The 16,008-nt window shown below is 35.3% G+C and overlaps 4 protein-coding genes across 4 annotated transcripts; 2 read left to right on the forward strand and 2 right to left on the reverse strand.

Moving 5' to 3' along the window:
- Positions 1–38: 38 nt before the first annotated feature.
- On the forward strand, positions 39–763 carry LOC110809234 (uncharacterized). The gene has a single exon (XM_022034995.2). It carries the CDS (start codon positions 290–292, stop codon positions 641–643), a length of 354 nt encoding a protein of 117 aa, XP_021890687.1. The 5' UTR covers positions 39–289; the 3' UTR covers positions 644–763.
- Positions 741–2,611, reverse strand: LOC110809233 (WAT1-related protein At4g28040-like). Its single transcript, XM_022034994.2, has 7 exons — positions 2,371–2,611; positions 2,229–2,300; positions 2,043–2,159; positions 1,734–1,941; positions 1,486–1,647; positions 1,231–1,379; positions 741–1,125 (listed from the first exon to the last, which is right to left on the reverse strand). Exons 1-7 carry the CDS (start codon positions 2,556–2,558, stop codon positions 876–878), a joined length of 1,146 nt encoding a protein of 381 aa, XP_021890686.1. The 5' UTR covers positions 2,559–2,611; the 3' UTR covers positions 741–875.
- A 5,538-nt stretch (positions 2,612–8,149) lies between these two features.
- Positions 8,150–10,363, reverse strand: LOC110809218 (WAT1-related protein At4g30420-like). The gene is given in 10 exon segments (XM_022034975.2): positions 8,150–8,463; positions 8,549–8,700; positions 9,117–9,175; positions 9,178–9,265; positions 9,409–9,465; positions 9,467–9,574; positions 9,576–9,645; positions 9,729–9,845; positions 9,923–9,988; positions 10,112–10,363. Coding segments are annotated over 10 exon segments (999 nt in total). The 5' UTR covers positions 10,291–10,363; the 3' UTR covers positions 8,150–8,360.
- Positions 10,364–11,321: 958 nt separating this feature from the next.
- Positions 11,322–15,470, forward strand: EMP1 (Endomembrane protein 70 protein family). Its single transcript, XM_022034974.2, has 7 exons — positions 11,322–11,555; positions 12,892–13,056; positions 13,140–13,249; positions 13,340–13,448; positions 13,538–13,650; positions 13,741–13,891; positions 13,990–15,470. The coding sequence occupies exons 1-7, from the start codon at positions 11,427–11,429 to the stop codon at positions 15,145–15,147; spliced, it is 1,935 nt and encodes a 644-aa protein (XP_021890666.1). The 5' UTR covers positions 11,322–11,426; the 3' UTR covers positions 15,148–15,470.
- Positions 15,471–16,008: the final 538 nt, after the last annotated feature.

Here is a 16,008-nt window from a genome sequence, read left to right on the forward strand (position 1 = left end):
CCTAGATATCTGCGTCTGTTCGTTTCAACTCAACGGTCAAAAAAAAGGAGGAAGAAGGAACATCAGGAGCCCTTTTATTTATTTACCGGACCGGTTCGCGATGACCGAACCGGAATAAATATTTTACGGTTGGACTAACAAACCGAATCGGTCAAATTGAACCGACCGGTTCGTTACAAGCAGATTAACACATGGCGACTTATTACATCTGCATGTAACAGCCTACGTGGACGAACAAGAAACTTTTCCAACCAAACGTGGCAAAACCCCACTGCATGCAGTTGCCGATATGAGTCAAATCGGCAACTGGAAATCGAGTCTTAGTACAATTTTGGAGATGACAGAGAGGCAAGAGTGGAGGAAAACGGCCGACACCCACAAGATGAGGCCGGAAGATGTCAAAGCTGCAGGTTTAGATTCATCTAAACGTCCACCAGGTCAGAATCCCGGCGAAATCCTTCACCAGAGGCGCATATTACCTTACAAGCTCTCAAACATGGCCATCGGCGGCCTCCTCATCACCGCCGCCATCGGTTACTTTGTTTTGTACGTCAAGAAAAAGCCCGAAGCCTCCGCCGGAGACGTCGCCAAGGCCGCCGCCGGCAGGAGTTCTGATTCTGATAACAAACCACCCAACAAATAGTTCACATCATTTTCTTTTCTTTCTTTCTTATGTATCCTTTTCTTTTCTGGGTAATTTTTAAATCTTGTGTTAATTAAGCTTATAATAAAAAATTACGTCGCCGAAAGGTTATTTATTGAATTACTCAGTGATGATTGAGTTACAAACACAAAAATACTAGTTCTAGAATTATGAACTCTGTTTTTCCTCGATCGTTCTTGTTCAGTCAATATATATATATATATACAAATATTCATGGAAGGAGCTGGTTGCCGTTTTGATCGACATTAATTGAATAGTTATCAGAGAGGAGAGGTTCTTGTAGATCAGATTTGCTCTTCTTCTTATTTGAAGATTCATCTTCCAAAACTTGAACAATCATGGCATCGCCATTTTTGGGGTTGGACTTATCTGTTATCTCTTGTTTCATCTCTTCAAAGTCTCTGGCTTTTCCCCAAAGAACAACGTAGAGACCAATTATGACAGCTGATGCACCCACCAAGCTGATGACAATTACACAGATAACATCAGTTTGTGTAAATCTACCTACGCCACCTTACATCGTTTCTCATACATTTATACAGATATAGATATAGATATTATATTACCTTCCAATATACGTTTCCTCGTGCAAAAACAGAGCCGCGAAGACGGCGACAATGACAGTGCAAAGCGGGTTGAACATGGCGGCGAAGAGAGGACCCCTTTGCGAAATGCACCATGCTTGAACGAAAAACGACACAGCAAGTGCTATTCCCTGGTTCACAAAGAGCCCGTCACCTTTAAAATCTACACATGATTATACGTCGGACTTGTTTTTTCATTAGAAAGAGAACATATATAAGCAACGAGAAAATATTTACAGTGTATAGGCAACAAGAAAATTCAAAAAATGAACCAAGAGCGAAAGCTCCCAGCAGGTTTTTCTCGGTGAGTAGCGCAATCGTCGTTGATTGTATCGTCGCCAAGAAACACATCCAGGCAGATGAGTACAAGTGATCGGGGCAGCTGAGTGAAATCGGAACCTGTAATTTGAGCGTTAGAAGACAGACAGGCAGGTTTTCGGAAGTGATAAAAAATGGAGAGAGAGAAAATTTTGAGGTCGGAATACCTGCAAGATCATCCAAAACGACCAGCAGAAACTGCTAGCTAGCAGAAGAAGACAACCCAGAAGCCAGTTGTCCCCTTGTTGGCTCAAGAAAGACTTTGGTGAGTTTAATAGCTTTGGACCTTTGACCACCGCCATGGTAACTGCTCCACTTACACATACAACTGTTCCTATTATCTTCACAATGATTCTTCGATTCACTTTCTCCCATCTAAATCAACAAAATTTATCATAATAAAACTATTCTCGTAAGTTAGATTCAACAATTTCCGAAGGACATTCTCTGAAACAGAGAGGAGAAATTATGTTTACCCAAGAATAGCTGCCATAACAAAGGTGACTGCAGGGATGAGATTAGTCATTGAACTTGCAACAGTTGAAGAAGCCAAGTAAAGTCCTTCAAAGTATGCATTCTGATTGGCTGTCACTCTACCAATTTTTAATAATTAATCAAATAATTAACCACCAAAAAGATTCAATTATCGGCAAAACAATTACCCAATAAGAGAAGCCAAAGAGATCCAACCAAAGGTCTTTAACCCTAAACAAGCTCCTCCATCAGGATTCCTCCTGCCACACAAACCCATTTAATAAGAATTACACAGAGACTCTCAATTGCTAATTTTTCAGTCTTAATTACCTTCTTGAAAAATAAGCAATGGGGACAATAACAAGAGTTGCTATGCCCTGCCTGTAGACTACAAAGACTCGTGGGCTCAGTCCTTGAAGCAGAGCAGCTCTGGTAAACAGAGCAACTCCTGCATAAGTGAATTGTAAGCCAATCATACCCAAAGCTGGCTTGTAAACATCCATTCTTCTCCACCACATGTAACCCTTTGTATGATAATATATATGTGTGCGTGTTAATAGAATTATATACTTACATATGTACAGTGATCAAACGAGAATTGTTTGGCCGTATATAATGATTAACATTGTGACGCGGTGATTAAACAACGACAAAATCTGATAAAGAAACGTGGTGTTCAGTAGCTGGTAATTGTTGACGTGGAGTTGAATCAGTGATAGAGAAGCATGAGTTGCCGTCTTTGAGTTTTGCTTTGTCATTTTCTCACATGGGAAGGTCCTCATCCCTTTTAAAAATTTTGGAAAGGAAATGCCCATGTGAAGTTTTCACGTGGAGATGCCGTAGATACATGACTCTATAAACGTCCCGACAAGTTTTTACAGAAGGTAATTTCTTTTTCATCTTACAAAATCGATCCTTAAGAGCTTGTAACCATGTGGGGTTTGAATAGGATAGGCTGTAAATCAAGTCAAAAAGAATTTTGGTTCTTATCTTCTGCAGATGGTATGTGGGTGTTCTTCTTCTTTTTTAAATAAAAAAAAAAAATTGTTTCATGAAATTTGTGGTGATTCATGAAGCTGAAGACTAGAATTTTGATGGGTCTAGAAGTTCGTTGGCTGCATTAGGCTGATTTTGGGATATTGCTACGGAAGATGAGGACACCCAGTAACATTATCAGAACCTTAAAATAATTTTTTACATAATGATATTATGATTGATGACGATCAAAATAAGTTGAAATATATATATATATATATATTATTTTTGAAAATAATAATATCAGAAAATTTCTCTGCCTATCAATTGACTTAAACAGAAGAATACAACAATTGTAGCTGTCATTGTGAGTCATTCTGATTCATGGTATGAGAGGGAAGATGTTCCTCCAAATCAAGCTTGCAATTTTGTTTTTCAACCAAAATTTCCACATCTTCTGCTGTTTGATCTATCGGGGCGCTTCAATCTTTACCCGATCTTCGGATTTTCCCCAGAGCACGGTATATAAACCTATAATCACGCCGGTTGCTCCTATCAAACTGAAACAAAATCGAAACAAGTTATATCTAATTAATCTCCCAAGAATTTTGAATTCAAAATAGGATAATACCATGTTAATAATCTATTACCTTCCAATGTAAACTTCTTCATGAAAAAATATTGCAGCTAAGATTGTAACAATAACTGTATTTGAAGGTCCGAACATGGCAGAGAAAACAGGACCTCTATGTGAAACACACCAAGATTGATGAACGAAGAATGATAGTGCACATCCTATGATTCCCTATTTAGACAAAATTGAGTGAATCAATACATGCATTGAGTAGTTTCTTTAAATACAACTCTCCCAATCCGGGAAAAAAAAAAAAAAAGATTATTCCGGTTGAGTAGTTTTTGGCCTGGGAGCAATGCCATTGAAATTGCTCCACCAACACATATCAAGTATTAACTATATATTTACCTTCTCCAATCAACATTACAAAATCAATCACTCATATTTAGAATGTAAACTAGGATAGTTAATAATAAAGGGAATTCTAAGTAGAAATTTAAAATAGTTTCTCCAGATTTCATATCTAATTCAAATTACTTCACCCGAGAATAGTTGCCGGCAGAAAAGTGATGGCAGGGACTAAATTACACATTACACATTGCACTTGCTATTGATGATGAAGCCACCAAGTACATTCCCCTCAACAAACATGTTCTGTGACTCGTTGTTATAAATATTTCCGTATATTATGTCTAAAGTTTAACACAGTAATTTAAGTACAGCATACCCAATAAGTGAGGTAAAAAAATAACAAAGAGAAGCTCTTTAATCCCAAACATCTACTGGGTTTTCTTCTGCCAACAGAAACAAGAAAATGGTCAGCAATTATTTTGAAATTATGTGTATATTTACATGACATGCATGTAGTGGTGTGTGTGTGTGTGTGTCTGTACACCTTGAGAAAAAAAGCTATGGGTGCAAGAACAAGAGTGGCTATGACTTGTCTCTGTATACAACAAAAGACTCTGGGACCCATTCCTTGAAGCATGGCAGTTCTAGCGAAAAGTGACACAGCTGCAAAACCCAATTGTAATCCTATCAAACCCACCCATCTCAATGTTCTTCAATTTTGCTTCTCTCACCTACTACACACGCGCGCGCGCACACACACATATATGGTATACACACATGCGACGCAAGATTTGTATGTACATGCACGTGAGTATATTATTAAGAACGGCAAGTGGAAATACAGTCATGATGTTCATAAGAAAACAGAGCTAATGACAATATTACATATTCGTACTTTAATAAGGAATATATATATATATATATATATATATATATATATAGTATATCATCATCATTTTTATTATTATAATTATATTGGAGTGAGGTGACATTAACATGCAAATAAATAAAAATTCCTAAACGTGACTTTGGGTTTTGTCTATTTGTTTTCATCAATTGGTTTTGTCTATTTCTTTCGTCCTAATAATAATAATAATTGAAAAATATTTTTTATAATTAATTATATTTCTAACACACATTTTAATTATATAAAGTACCAAAATAATTATTTCAGCGAATTTTTTGCCTCAAATTTTAATTATTGAAAAGCTTTTTAATTTTATTTCATTTTGCAACATGTTATATTTGTAATACCCGAATCCAAAATTTAGTTCAGAATCAAATTTTAGTATCAAAAAAATAAATAATTAATTATTTTTAAATCAATTTAAACTTAATTTTGTTAATTAATTAAAAAAATAGGTTATGTATATAATTAAAAGTAATTTTGGAAGAAAATAGTGAAAATTTAAATTCAGCGAGTATTTTCAAAAGAAAAATTAGAAACAAGTGGTTAAAGTACAAATAATAAAAAGTTCGACCACGTAGGACTGCTCAGTCAGCAGCCCCGACAAACCGAAGCGCAAAGCATGCTGATGTGGGTGCCACATGGGAGGCCACGCGGGCAATCTACGTGTCCTACAATCGGACAGTCTAGGATCGATCCCACGCGCGTGGACAATCCGAATTTCTTTCTCCCTTATGCACGATCGGACAGTCGAGATCAATCACGATGGACGATCCAAATTTATTTCTTTTTTAAACGCGATCGGACGAACAAGATCAATCGTGATGGACGGTTCAGATTAATACGAGATTGGTATAAATATTTGACATCACATAGGAACTCAAACCCTAACCGGCAGCCCCCGCTAGAGAAAAAGAACCAAACGCCAGAGAAGGAGGCCGACTGCCAACCGCCGTCGAACTAGAGCCACCGCCGACCACCAAAAAAGGTAAAAATTCTCTCTACCTGCTCGGAATTCGATTCCGAGCATCCTTGTAACCAAGTCGGAGCAAGAATGACAGCGAATGAGGCGAAAACCTCCGGCAAAGACCAGCAGAGCTGTCGCAACTAAAATTCTAAAATTTCTCTGATGAGCTCCTTTCCGATTCGCGTGTCACACAATTTTTTGATCATTGTGTTCACCGTCCTTTTCTGTGCAGGTTAGCCGAAGAAAGAACCCCAGCAGCAAAATAAGGACCAATGGAGCCGCCGCACCTGGTGACCCCACGCCGATAGGTTCAGTGATTTTGGTAATTTTCTGACCAACTGAGACTCCTAACGTATTTTTTCGCAGAGATACGGGTAAAGTCGGCCAAAACCGGCCAAAATTGATCTGATTAAGATGGACCACCGACGTGGGTGGCAGAGCCGACACTAGAGCACGATGACAGCGTTGTGCCGGCCAAAATTGATCTGATTAAGATGGACCACCGACGTGGGTGGCAGAGCCGACACTAGAGCACGATGACAGCGTTGTGCCGGAATCCCAAATTTGGCCGAAAAGAGTTTTGAACACTGATTTTAAATTTTTTTTGGATATTTTAGGTACGTGACAAGTGTTTTAAATTCTGTAGAAAAATTTCAGAAAATTCGGTACCCGTTAGGAGGCGTGGTTGACAGTGTGACGTCTCGAAATACTGATATGGATAAGGACCTTTCACTTTATTCTCTGTTACAATTTAGGGTTTCACGATATATAATTTTGTATTTTTGTAAAAAATTAGAAACTCTAAAAATAATTACATATTGCTAGTGGAAGCGTAATCAGTTAGTTCACAATTATCTTGATTTTTTATTTATTTTTCTGTATTGTCCTACTTGCTCGATTTTTGTATAGTACATGTTCTTAATTTATAATTTAATGGTTTTATCAATTTATCTGATTATTTTGGTTATATACCGTCACCATGAATGTAGTTTAATTGATCTGTGAATATGATATGAGATATTGATATACGTTTGTTAGTTGTTTGTTGATGAAAATCTGTGTGTGAAAGATTTATTGGTTACTTAGGAAAATGGTGGACGGGTCCGGTACATAAGAAACCCTACCGTGAACGTTATCAGACGGGGTTGAGAAGTCCCTTATCGGAAAAATTTGAGAGATACGGTTCACCTTCATACCGGATAGGGTATTGAAGTGATGGAATATTTAACGCCCATTATCGGACATGTTATGGAAACAACCGGTCAATTATAAAATTAGATATTTAGTTCACGAGTAGAGGGGACATCCCTAAGGATCTTTAGGGGTACTAGTAAATAGGTAAGAAAAGAAAGTTATTGTCTCTTATTCTCCTATGCATGAAAATGAAAAGTGGTATTGATATGGATCTTCATAAGTTATTTTTGGAAAACTCGTTACAGTTAGTATCAAACAAACGTTTTCAAGTTTAAAAATATTTAAATAAAGTAAGGGTTCCATTAGTTATTTTTTTAATTTTTACCAATCTTCAATTTTTCGTATCTGTGATTAGTGTGATATTGTTAATGGAGTGGTATAACTCACCTTTTCATTAATTATTTTATATCAAGAGGATTAGGATCCAGATCCCGATCAACAAGAGGGTTGTGAGTAGTTTACCACCCGAACTCACTTCAAGTGTTAGTGAAGGCTGTCTTATGGTACTTTTGTATTCGCTCTTCTTTTTATTTCTTTAATTACCGATTGTCTTTTAGAATGAATATTCTCGTACCTCTATTGGGCATTCTAAATTATTGTATAAGTAATATAAACTTTAACTTTGTTAATCGTTTCCGCATTTAATTTTATGAATTAATTTCCTTCTAAAGTTTTGGGGCTTTACAACATTTTAATTTATTTTTCAATAATAACATAAAATTGACTTAAATAAAAATTTAATTTTATAAACATAATCAAATTATTTAAAATTTTAAATAAAAATATTATAATTAAATTTTAAAAATTAGTTTTTGAAAGTGTACGTAAAGACTTTAATGTTAAGATGGAAATATTTTGTTAAGATGAAATGCCCATGTGAAGTTTTCACGTGGACATGTCGGGGACACATGAACCTGTATATATCCTAACAAGCTTTTACAGAGCGTAATATCTTTTCATCTTCCATATTTGAGCAGGGTAGGCTGTAAATTTATGGTGATTCATGAAGAAGAAGAAGAAGAAGACTAGAATTTTGATTGGTTTAGAATTCGGTTGGCTGATTTTGGTATCTTGCTATTGAAAGTGAAGACACCCACTAACGTTATCAGAGCATTGCAATAATTTTATATATGATTGATGATGATCAAAATAAGTTGAATTATATATATATATATATATTGATTTTCGAAAATAATAAGAACAGAAATTCTCTCAGCCTATCAATTAACTAAAACAGAAGAATACAACAATGTAGCTGTCATTGCGAGTCAGTTCTGATTCGTGGAGTGAGCGAGAAGACATTCCTCCAAATGAAGCTTACAATTTTGTTCTTCGATCAAAATTTTCAAATCTTATACTGTTTGATCTCTCGGCATATCGATTTTTACTTGATCTTGGGATTTTCCCCAAAGGACAGTATATAAACCTATAATCACGCTGACTGCTCCTATCAAGCTAAAAACAAAACCAGAGCAAATTAAATCTAAATAATCTTCTAATATTTCGTGGAAGATAGGATGTTACTATATTAATCCATTACCTTCCTATGTAAACTTGTTCACGAAGAAATATTGCAGCCAAGATCGTGACAAGAACTGTATTTAAAGGAGTAAACATAGCAGAGAAGACAGGACCTCTGTGTGAAATGCACCAGGACTGAAGGAAGAATGAGACTGCGGATCCTATGATTCCCTATTCATACAAAATTGAGTAAATCAATATATATAGTGTTTTAGTCTTTTCAAATCCATTTATTAATTTAATTAATTAATTAATAAAAGTCTTTTTTTTTTTGAACTATTAATTTAAATCTTTTTAATTTTTTAAAAATAAATAAATAAATGTTTGAAAAACATCGAAAATAACATTAAATTGATAATATGCATAATCAAATTGGGTTTTAGTAATATTTCTTATTAATAATTTTTTTGAGCAAAATGGTAACTCACTAGAAATTTATTTTTACTTTAGGTTCAAACAATTCTATTTTAGTTCTAACCAAAGTGTGGTCTGATCTAATTTTTAAGTCCTTGGATGGAAAATATGAACACCCTCAAGTCATAATGGAAGCTCAAAATGTTGTATAAATAAAAACAAATATAAAATACCGCATAGAGACAGGTAACAAGTTCAAGATTTGAATGGAAAGTCCATCTGTTTCCACCAAAAGTGTAATGGCTGCAGACTGCAATCCACCCAAAAAGCACATCCAAGCCGTGGACGAAAGATGATCAGGATAGCAAGCAGAAAGCGGGACCTATTTTATATATATATATATATATATATATATATATATATATATATATATATATATGAGTTCAAAGACTATTTAATTTAAAATCATTGTAGATGATCAAAATAAAAGAATAATATTTTATTAAATTCAATTACTTAACGTACCTGCAAAATTAACCAAAGAGACCAACAAAGAGTGCTTCCAAAAAGATAAATACAACCCTAACAACCAGTTTTCCTCTCCCAATCCGAACAAAGACTTCCCCGTAAGAATCATATATGCATTGAGCAGCTTCGGACCCCGGAGCAGTGCCATTAAAATTGCTCCGCCAGCCAACACACATCAAAGTTCCTATAATTTTCGCATTACTTTTCATGCTTCCAATGTTTATCTTCTCCAATCTACAACCCAAAATCAATCACTCAAATATTTATTTCTGTAATACAGTTTCTCCAGATTTCATATCTAATTCAAATTACTTCACCCGAGAATCGCTGCCAGCAGAAAAGTGATGGCAGGGACTAAATTACACATTGCACTTGCTATTGATGATGAAGCCAAGTACATTCCCTCAACAAACATGTTCTGACTCATTGTTATACTGCATGAAAACCCCAACATATTAATATTTCCGTATATTATGTCTAAAGTTTAACACAGCAATTAAGTATAGCACACCCAATAAGTGAGGTAAAAAATAACAAGGAGAAGCTCTTTAATCCCAAGCATCCACTGGATTTTCTCCTGCGACCAAAAAGAAGAAAATGGTCAGCACAATTTTTTTGAAATTATAAAGTGTGCATATTTACATCATGACATGCATGTAAAGCTAGCTGTATATACGTATATGTATGTACGTACGCACACCTTGAGAAAAAAGCTAAGGGAGCAATAACGAGAGTTGCCATGGCTTGTCTGTAGACAACAAACACTCTGGGATTCATTCCTTGGAGGACGACAGTTCTAGTGAGGAGTGACATGGCTGCATAACCCGATTGTATTCCTATCATAGCCATGGCTGGCTTGTAATCATCAAACCCACCCATCTTAATCTTCTTCAATTTTGCTTCTCTATTCTACTACATATATATATATACACACACACAGCACATATATGGTATATACATATGCGACGCGAGATTTGTCTGTACATGCACGAGTATGTAAATATATATATATATGTTATTGAGAAGCGCAAGTGGAAATACAGTCAGGATGTTTGTAAAAAAACAGAGCTAATGACAATATTACTTATTCGTATTTTAATAAAGATTATATATATATATATATAATATATATAATCATCATCATTATTATTCTATTCAGGTGGGATGACATTGACATGCAAAAAATAAATAAATAATAAAAATAAACTCCTAAACGTGACTATACAATGGTGGTTCTTTCTGATTTTGGGTTTCTTCTTTTTTATTTTCATCAGTTAGGCCCGTTATACGATGAACATGGATGGGCTGTTAGGTAGACGATTATACTCAAGGCCCACTAATAATAATTACTGGACTATATTTTTTATAATTATTTATATTTCTAACACACACATGTTAATTATGTAAATTACCAAAATAGTTATTTCGATTAATTTTTTAAAAAATTTTAGTTATTAAAAAATCTTTTTAGTGTATTTCATTTTACAACATGCTATCTTTTAATTTATTTTGCAGTAATGATATAAGATTGATTTAAATAAAATTTTGATTTTAATAATATAATTGTATAAAATTTTAAATAAAAATAATATTTTAATTTAAATTTTAAAAATTACTTTTTGAAAGTGTACGTAAAGACTTCAATATTAAGATGGAAATATTTTCTTTTTTTAAAAAAAAAAAAAAAAAGAAAAAAAAAAAGGGCTAAATCTTAGTCTAAAATCTTGGTCATTAAAATGTCTAAATCAAATTCTACAAAAATGTGACATTGCACCGGTAATCACAGACTGATCGCACGATTGGACGTTGGAACATGACACGTGGCAAAATCAGAGTGGGTAACCGAAACAGTACTGCAGTCAATGAACTGGAGAGAAAGCAGGACCCGATCTACTCCCAAAACACCCCATCCTTCTTTTCCCCTTCTTCTCTCCTTTCTCACCTTATTTTCACGAATTACCCCCACCTGACAAACAACACCCCACCCCGAGATCTGCCACCGTCTCTGTAAATCCATGGAGTCTCGAAGGAGAAGAGGATCTCACTCGCTTGATAAATCGATTATCGCTGCAATTCTCGTCCTCCTGATCCATGGCTCATATTCTTTCTATCTCCCCGGCGTTGCTCCCCAGGATTTCAAAAAGGTGACCTCTCTCTCTCTCTCTCTCGCGCTCTCTCTGCTGGTAATCTCTGTCGTGCCTATGCTATGCAAATGTAGTCCCCTATACATATCTGTTTGCACTTGCTTGATCTGCTTCTATCCTTTATTACTTGGATATGCGTTCAAGTTTGATCTGCCTTTGATTTCAAAATTTAACATGAACCGTGTTTGTTTGGGGGAGAAAGTGAAGGATTACTTTTCTTTGCTTTGCTGATCGAAAATTAGGAGATTGCATTTCTCTAGTAGTCTCTTGGAAATTGATGATATTGTGAAATGTCTCGATTGAATGTTAATATTTCGCGTTCTCTGCAATCAGAGTTATATATTTAGTTTGTGCTAACAGCTTTTGTGATTGTTACGCATATATGTGTTTGTATTACTTAATAAGGTTGCATTTTAGGATAAAGGTATGCTTACATTTTAGTTTCAGTTTCATATCAATTGATCTTTCTATTAATCGGGTACTTAGTGCTATGATAAAATCTGGTCGGTAACTTCTGGTCGAATCTGCACTCGTTTGCTTTCAGAATGCAGGACATTTGAAAGCAAATAAAACTTTTCCTTCTGTAAATCCGAAGAATATTTCAACAACAAGATCAGATGCTTAGAGCAGTTTTCTTTATATTGATGTTTGCGTTAACTTAGCTCAAATTCTCTAGGTTATCTAATTAGTTTTCTTCTTGTCATAAAAAGGCATTGTCTGCAATCAAGAGGGAACTCTTATTCTTGTTAGTGCTAGATTGCCAGAACCACACTGCCTATATAAATAAGCTCCCTGTACTCTTTAGGTCATAGGGCGAAACAGCTGGAGGGACTATTCTCTTTTAAATTAATAATCTTTTCTTATTAATCCTGGATTTGTCCGCACCACATTTCTTTAGAAATGCTCTTTGTTTACCTTAAGGTCATAACTAGAAATAGCAAGAGGAAACTTCTAGTCGCATTTATAATTATCCATTATTAGTGCTGGACTTGACATCACCACATTGCTTTAGAAATGAGCTCTTAGGTCATAATGGTGAAATAGCAAATGCCAGCTTAATTCTTTTGTTATAGTGCAGTTGTTTGGATTTTGGATTGTTATTGCTTAACATCACTCTGCAGTCCTTTTGTGAAGAGGATGAACTGAATCAAACATATTGTTTTTGGGGTTAAAGATAAATTGCCTAACACAGAGACTGTATGCTTGACTTGCAATTGAGCGATTTAGTTTTCTTTCAATCTCGGGCTGTGGTAAAGATACTTTGTATATTCCTGTATGCAAGAAAAAAGCAATTGTTTTTTCTTATTTACGTATATTTTTATGTCACTGGGTGCAGGGAGATACATTGATGGTGAAAGTGAACAAGTTAACCTCTATAAAGACTCAGCTTCCTTACTTGTATTATTCTCTTCCATACTGTCGCCCCAAAAAAATTTTGGACAGTGCAGAAAATCTTGGGGAAGTGCTTCGTGGTGACCGTATTGAGAACTCCCCTTATGTGGTTGGTTTAAAAGTTTTGAGTATATGCCCCCATAGTTACCTTGTAGGGCAGTTTGATTATTTGGCTATCATTTTCTCTTGCAGTTTAAAATGCGGGAACCACAAATGTGCAATGTTCTTTGCCGGCTTACACTTGATGCCAAACTTGCTAAAGAGTTCAAAGAGAAGATTGATGATGAGTATCGAGTTAACATGTATGATTGAGAACATGAATTCATTTATCAATTTTCTTGATAATTTTGATGAAGTAGTACTTTCTAATTTATTTGCTGTGCATGTGGCAGGATCCTTGATAACCTCCCTCTGGTTGTTCCCATTCAAAGGTTAGATCAGGAGTCTCCTCCTGTTTACCAGCTTGGCTATCATGTTGGACTTAAAGGCCAATATAGCGGGGTAAATATTTTACCTCTGAGTCTTAAAAACTTTGTTGTGCATAAAGTTACTTTTGATTGAAATTTCTTACTTGTTCTGGGTTTATGCAGAGCAAGGAAGAAAAATATTTTATACACAATCATTTGGCATTTACTGTCAAGTACCACAGAGATTTGCAAACTGACACTGCGAGAATTGTTGGATTTGAGGTCAAGCCATTCAGGTTAGTTCTCTTGATTGACATTTCTTCATAAAATGGTTTCTTCTTGTTGATCTGATGATTTCATTTTTTATTTAAATTCTTGATTTGCAGTGTAAAACATGAATATGAAGGAACATGGACAGATAAAACTCGTTTGACAACTTGTGACCCACACACAAAGCGTACAGTTTCTAGTTCTAACTCTCCTCAAGAAGTTGATGTCAAAAAGGAAATTATATTCACATATGATGTGGAGTTCCAGGTCAGATTCTGTTTGTTGAAATTTAATTACGTCCAAACTGTTGTCTACCATAAATGACTTTTTATTATTGTTTTCTTACTCTCTTGTCTGTGTTACAGGAGAGTGATGTGAAGTGGGCATCCAGATGGGATGCATACCTACTCATGAGTGATGATCAAATTCATTGGTTCTCAATTGTCAATTCTTTGATGATTGTTCTCTTCCTGTCAGGCATGGTAGCAATGATAATGCTGCGGACGCTTTACCGTGACATTTCCAAGTATAATGAACTTGAAACCCAAGAAGAAGCCCAAGAAGAGACAGGATGGAAGCTCATCCATGGTGATGTTTTCAGGCCCCCGATTAATTCAGATCTACTATGCGTGTACGTTGGGACTGGTCTTCAGTTTTTTGGCATGACACTTGTCACCATGATTTTTGCCATTCTGGGCTTCCTATCCCCTTCAAATAGGGGTGGTCTTATGACAGCCATGCTTCTACTATGGGTCTTCATGGGCCTGTTTGCCGGTTATGCTTCTTCTCGCTTGTACAAGATGTTTAAAGGAACAGAATGGAAGAAAAATGCTCTGAGGACAGCAATCATGTTCCCAGCTGTTGTCTCTTCCATTTTCTTTTTCTTGAATACTCTCATATGGGGCCAGAAATCATCCGGGGCTGTGCCATTTGGGACAATGTTTGCTCTGGTCTTCTTATGGTTTGGAATTTCAGTTCCACTTGTGTTTGTTGGTAGCTATATCGGATTCAAGAAGCCAGCAATCGAGGAGCCGGTGAAGACAAACAAAATCCCAAGACAGATTCCAGAGCAGGCTTGGTACATGAACCCAATTTTCTCAATTCTGATAGGAGGAATCCTCCCATTTGGAGCTGTTTTCATTGAGCTCTTCTTCATTCTTACCTCAATCTGGCTGAATCAGTTCTACTACATCTTTGGTTTCCTTTTCTTAGTCTTTGTTATCCTCGTTATCACCTGTGCCGAGATAACCATTGTGCTTTGCTACTTCCAGTTGTGCAGTGAGGACTACTTATGGTGGTGGAGGTCATATCTTACTTCAGGCTCCTCTGCACTCTATCTCTTCCTTTATGCTACTTTTTACTTCTTCACCAAGCTTGAAATCACCAAGTTGGTTTCTGGTTTATTATATTTTGGGTACATGCTAATTGCCTCATATGCATTTTTCGTGGTAACTGGTACAATTGGATTCTATGCTTGCTTTTGGTTCACAAGGCTCATCTACTCTTCTGTGAAAATTGATTAACTGATGCAATTTGTGTGCTAGACATCCAATCTCTCTCTACAGCAAGTAAGAAGCAATATGGGAGGTACAGTTGTGCTTTTTCAGCTGTTAGCTTCTCTGCTCGTTTTTTCTTTTTATTTTATTTTTTTTTTTATTTTTTTTTTTTGACAGAAACAAGATTCATATATCCTGTTTCTATGGTAGCTTTCAATTTTTATTGTTATTGAAGATAAATGTCTAATGTAGTGAATTTTTGTTATATTTTTGTACTTTTTCGATATATTCTTTATTATGACAATTCTGAAGATTGAGGAGTAAATCAGAGTTATATGTTAAATTCTGAATCCTTCTTTCCTTGTCTTGGATCAATATCTGTTACACCCCTGAGCGGGATTAAAATCATATACAAAATGCTGTTCTCCTGAACCTGGAGGATCCATGAGACATCTTTTGTCTCACAGATTTTGTTCATATGAAAACTGCCGACCTGCAACGCAACTCCGCTTGACATAAATGATTGAAAGCATTGACTATTATACTTTTGTTTAATTTGGTAACTTTCTAATGGCAGTCTGATCTTTTTGTTTAATTTTTGTAGCCTCACCTAAATTATTAGCTTTTTAGAACACTATTTTTATTTTATTTAATTTAACTTAATTCAATCTTGAACTTCAATCTGTTTGCATTTAGTAGTTTAAATTCATGCAAATAATTTTTATTTTTTTTAAAAAAAAAAAATTAATAATAACAATTCCATTGTATAATGAGAGAAAATCAAATTATATGGTACTAAACCCTATACAAAAATTAAAAGTATAAAACTGCAATAAAGCCCAATGATACACAGGTGGAATTCTAATATTTCCTTCAATTTATGTTTTT

Source organism: Carica papaya, chromosome 7 (assembly GCF_054855325.1).
Source record: "Carica papaya isolate Zhongbai chromosome 7, ASM5485532v1, whole genome shotgun sequence".
Taxonomy (NCBI): domain Eukaryota; kingdom Viridiplantae; phylum Streptophyta; class Magnoliopsida; order Brassicales; family Caricaceae; genus Carica; species Carica papaya.

What these genes read in the sequence shown, in the direction of transcription:
- LOC110809234 (XM_022034995.2), top strand. Translation starts at nt 290, where the DNA reads ATGAGTCAAATCGGCAACTGGAAATCGAGTCTTAGTACAATTTTGGAG.
- LOC110809233 (XM_022034994.2), bottom strand. Translation starts at nt 2,558, where the DNA reads ATGTGGTGGAGAAGAATGGATGTTTACAAGCCAGCTTTGGGTATGATT. An exon ending in GTTATGGCAGCTATTCTTGG is followed by an intron (nt 1,942 to 2,042) that starts GTAAACATAATT and finishes TTGTTGATTTAG; the next exon opens with ATGGGAGAAAGTGAATCGAA. An exon ending in TTTCTTGTTGCCTATACACT is followed by an intron (nt 1,380 to 1,485) that starts GTAAATATTTTC and finishes TTTGTGAACCAG; the next exon opens with GGAATAGCACTTGCTGTGTC.
- EMP1 (XM_022034974.2), top strand. Translation starts at nt 11,427, where the DNA reads ATGGAGTCTCGAAGGAGAAGAGGATCTCACTCGCTTGATAAATCGATT. An exon ending in GATGAGTATCGAGTTAACAT is followed by an intron (nt 13,250 to 13,339) that starts GTATGATTGAGA and finishes TGCATGTGGCAG; the next exon opens with GATCCTTGATAACCTCCCTC. An exon ending in TTTGAGGTCAAGCCATTCAG is followed by an intron (nt 13,651 to 13,740) that starts GTTAGTTCTCTT and finishes CTTGATTTGCAG; the next exon opens with TGTAAAACATGAATATGAAG.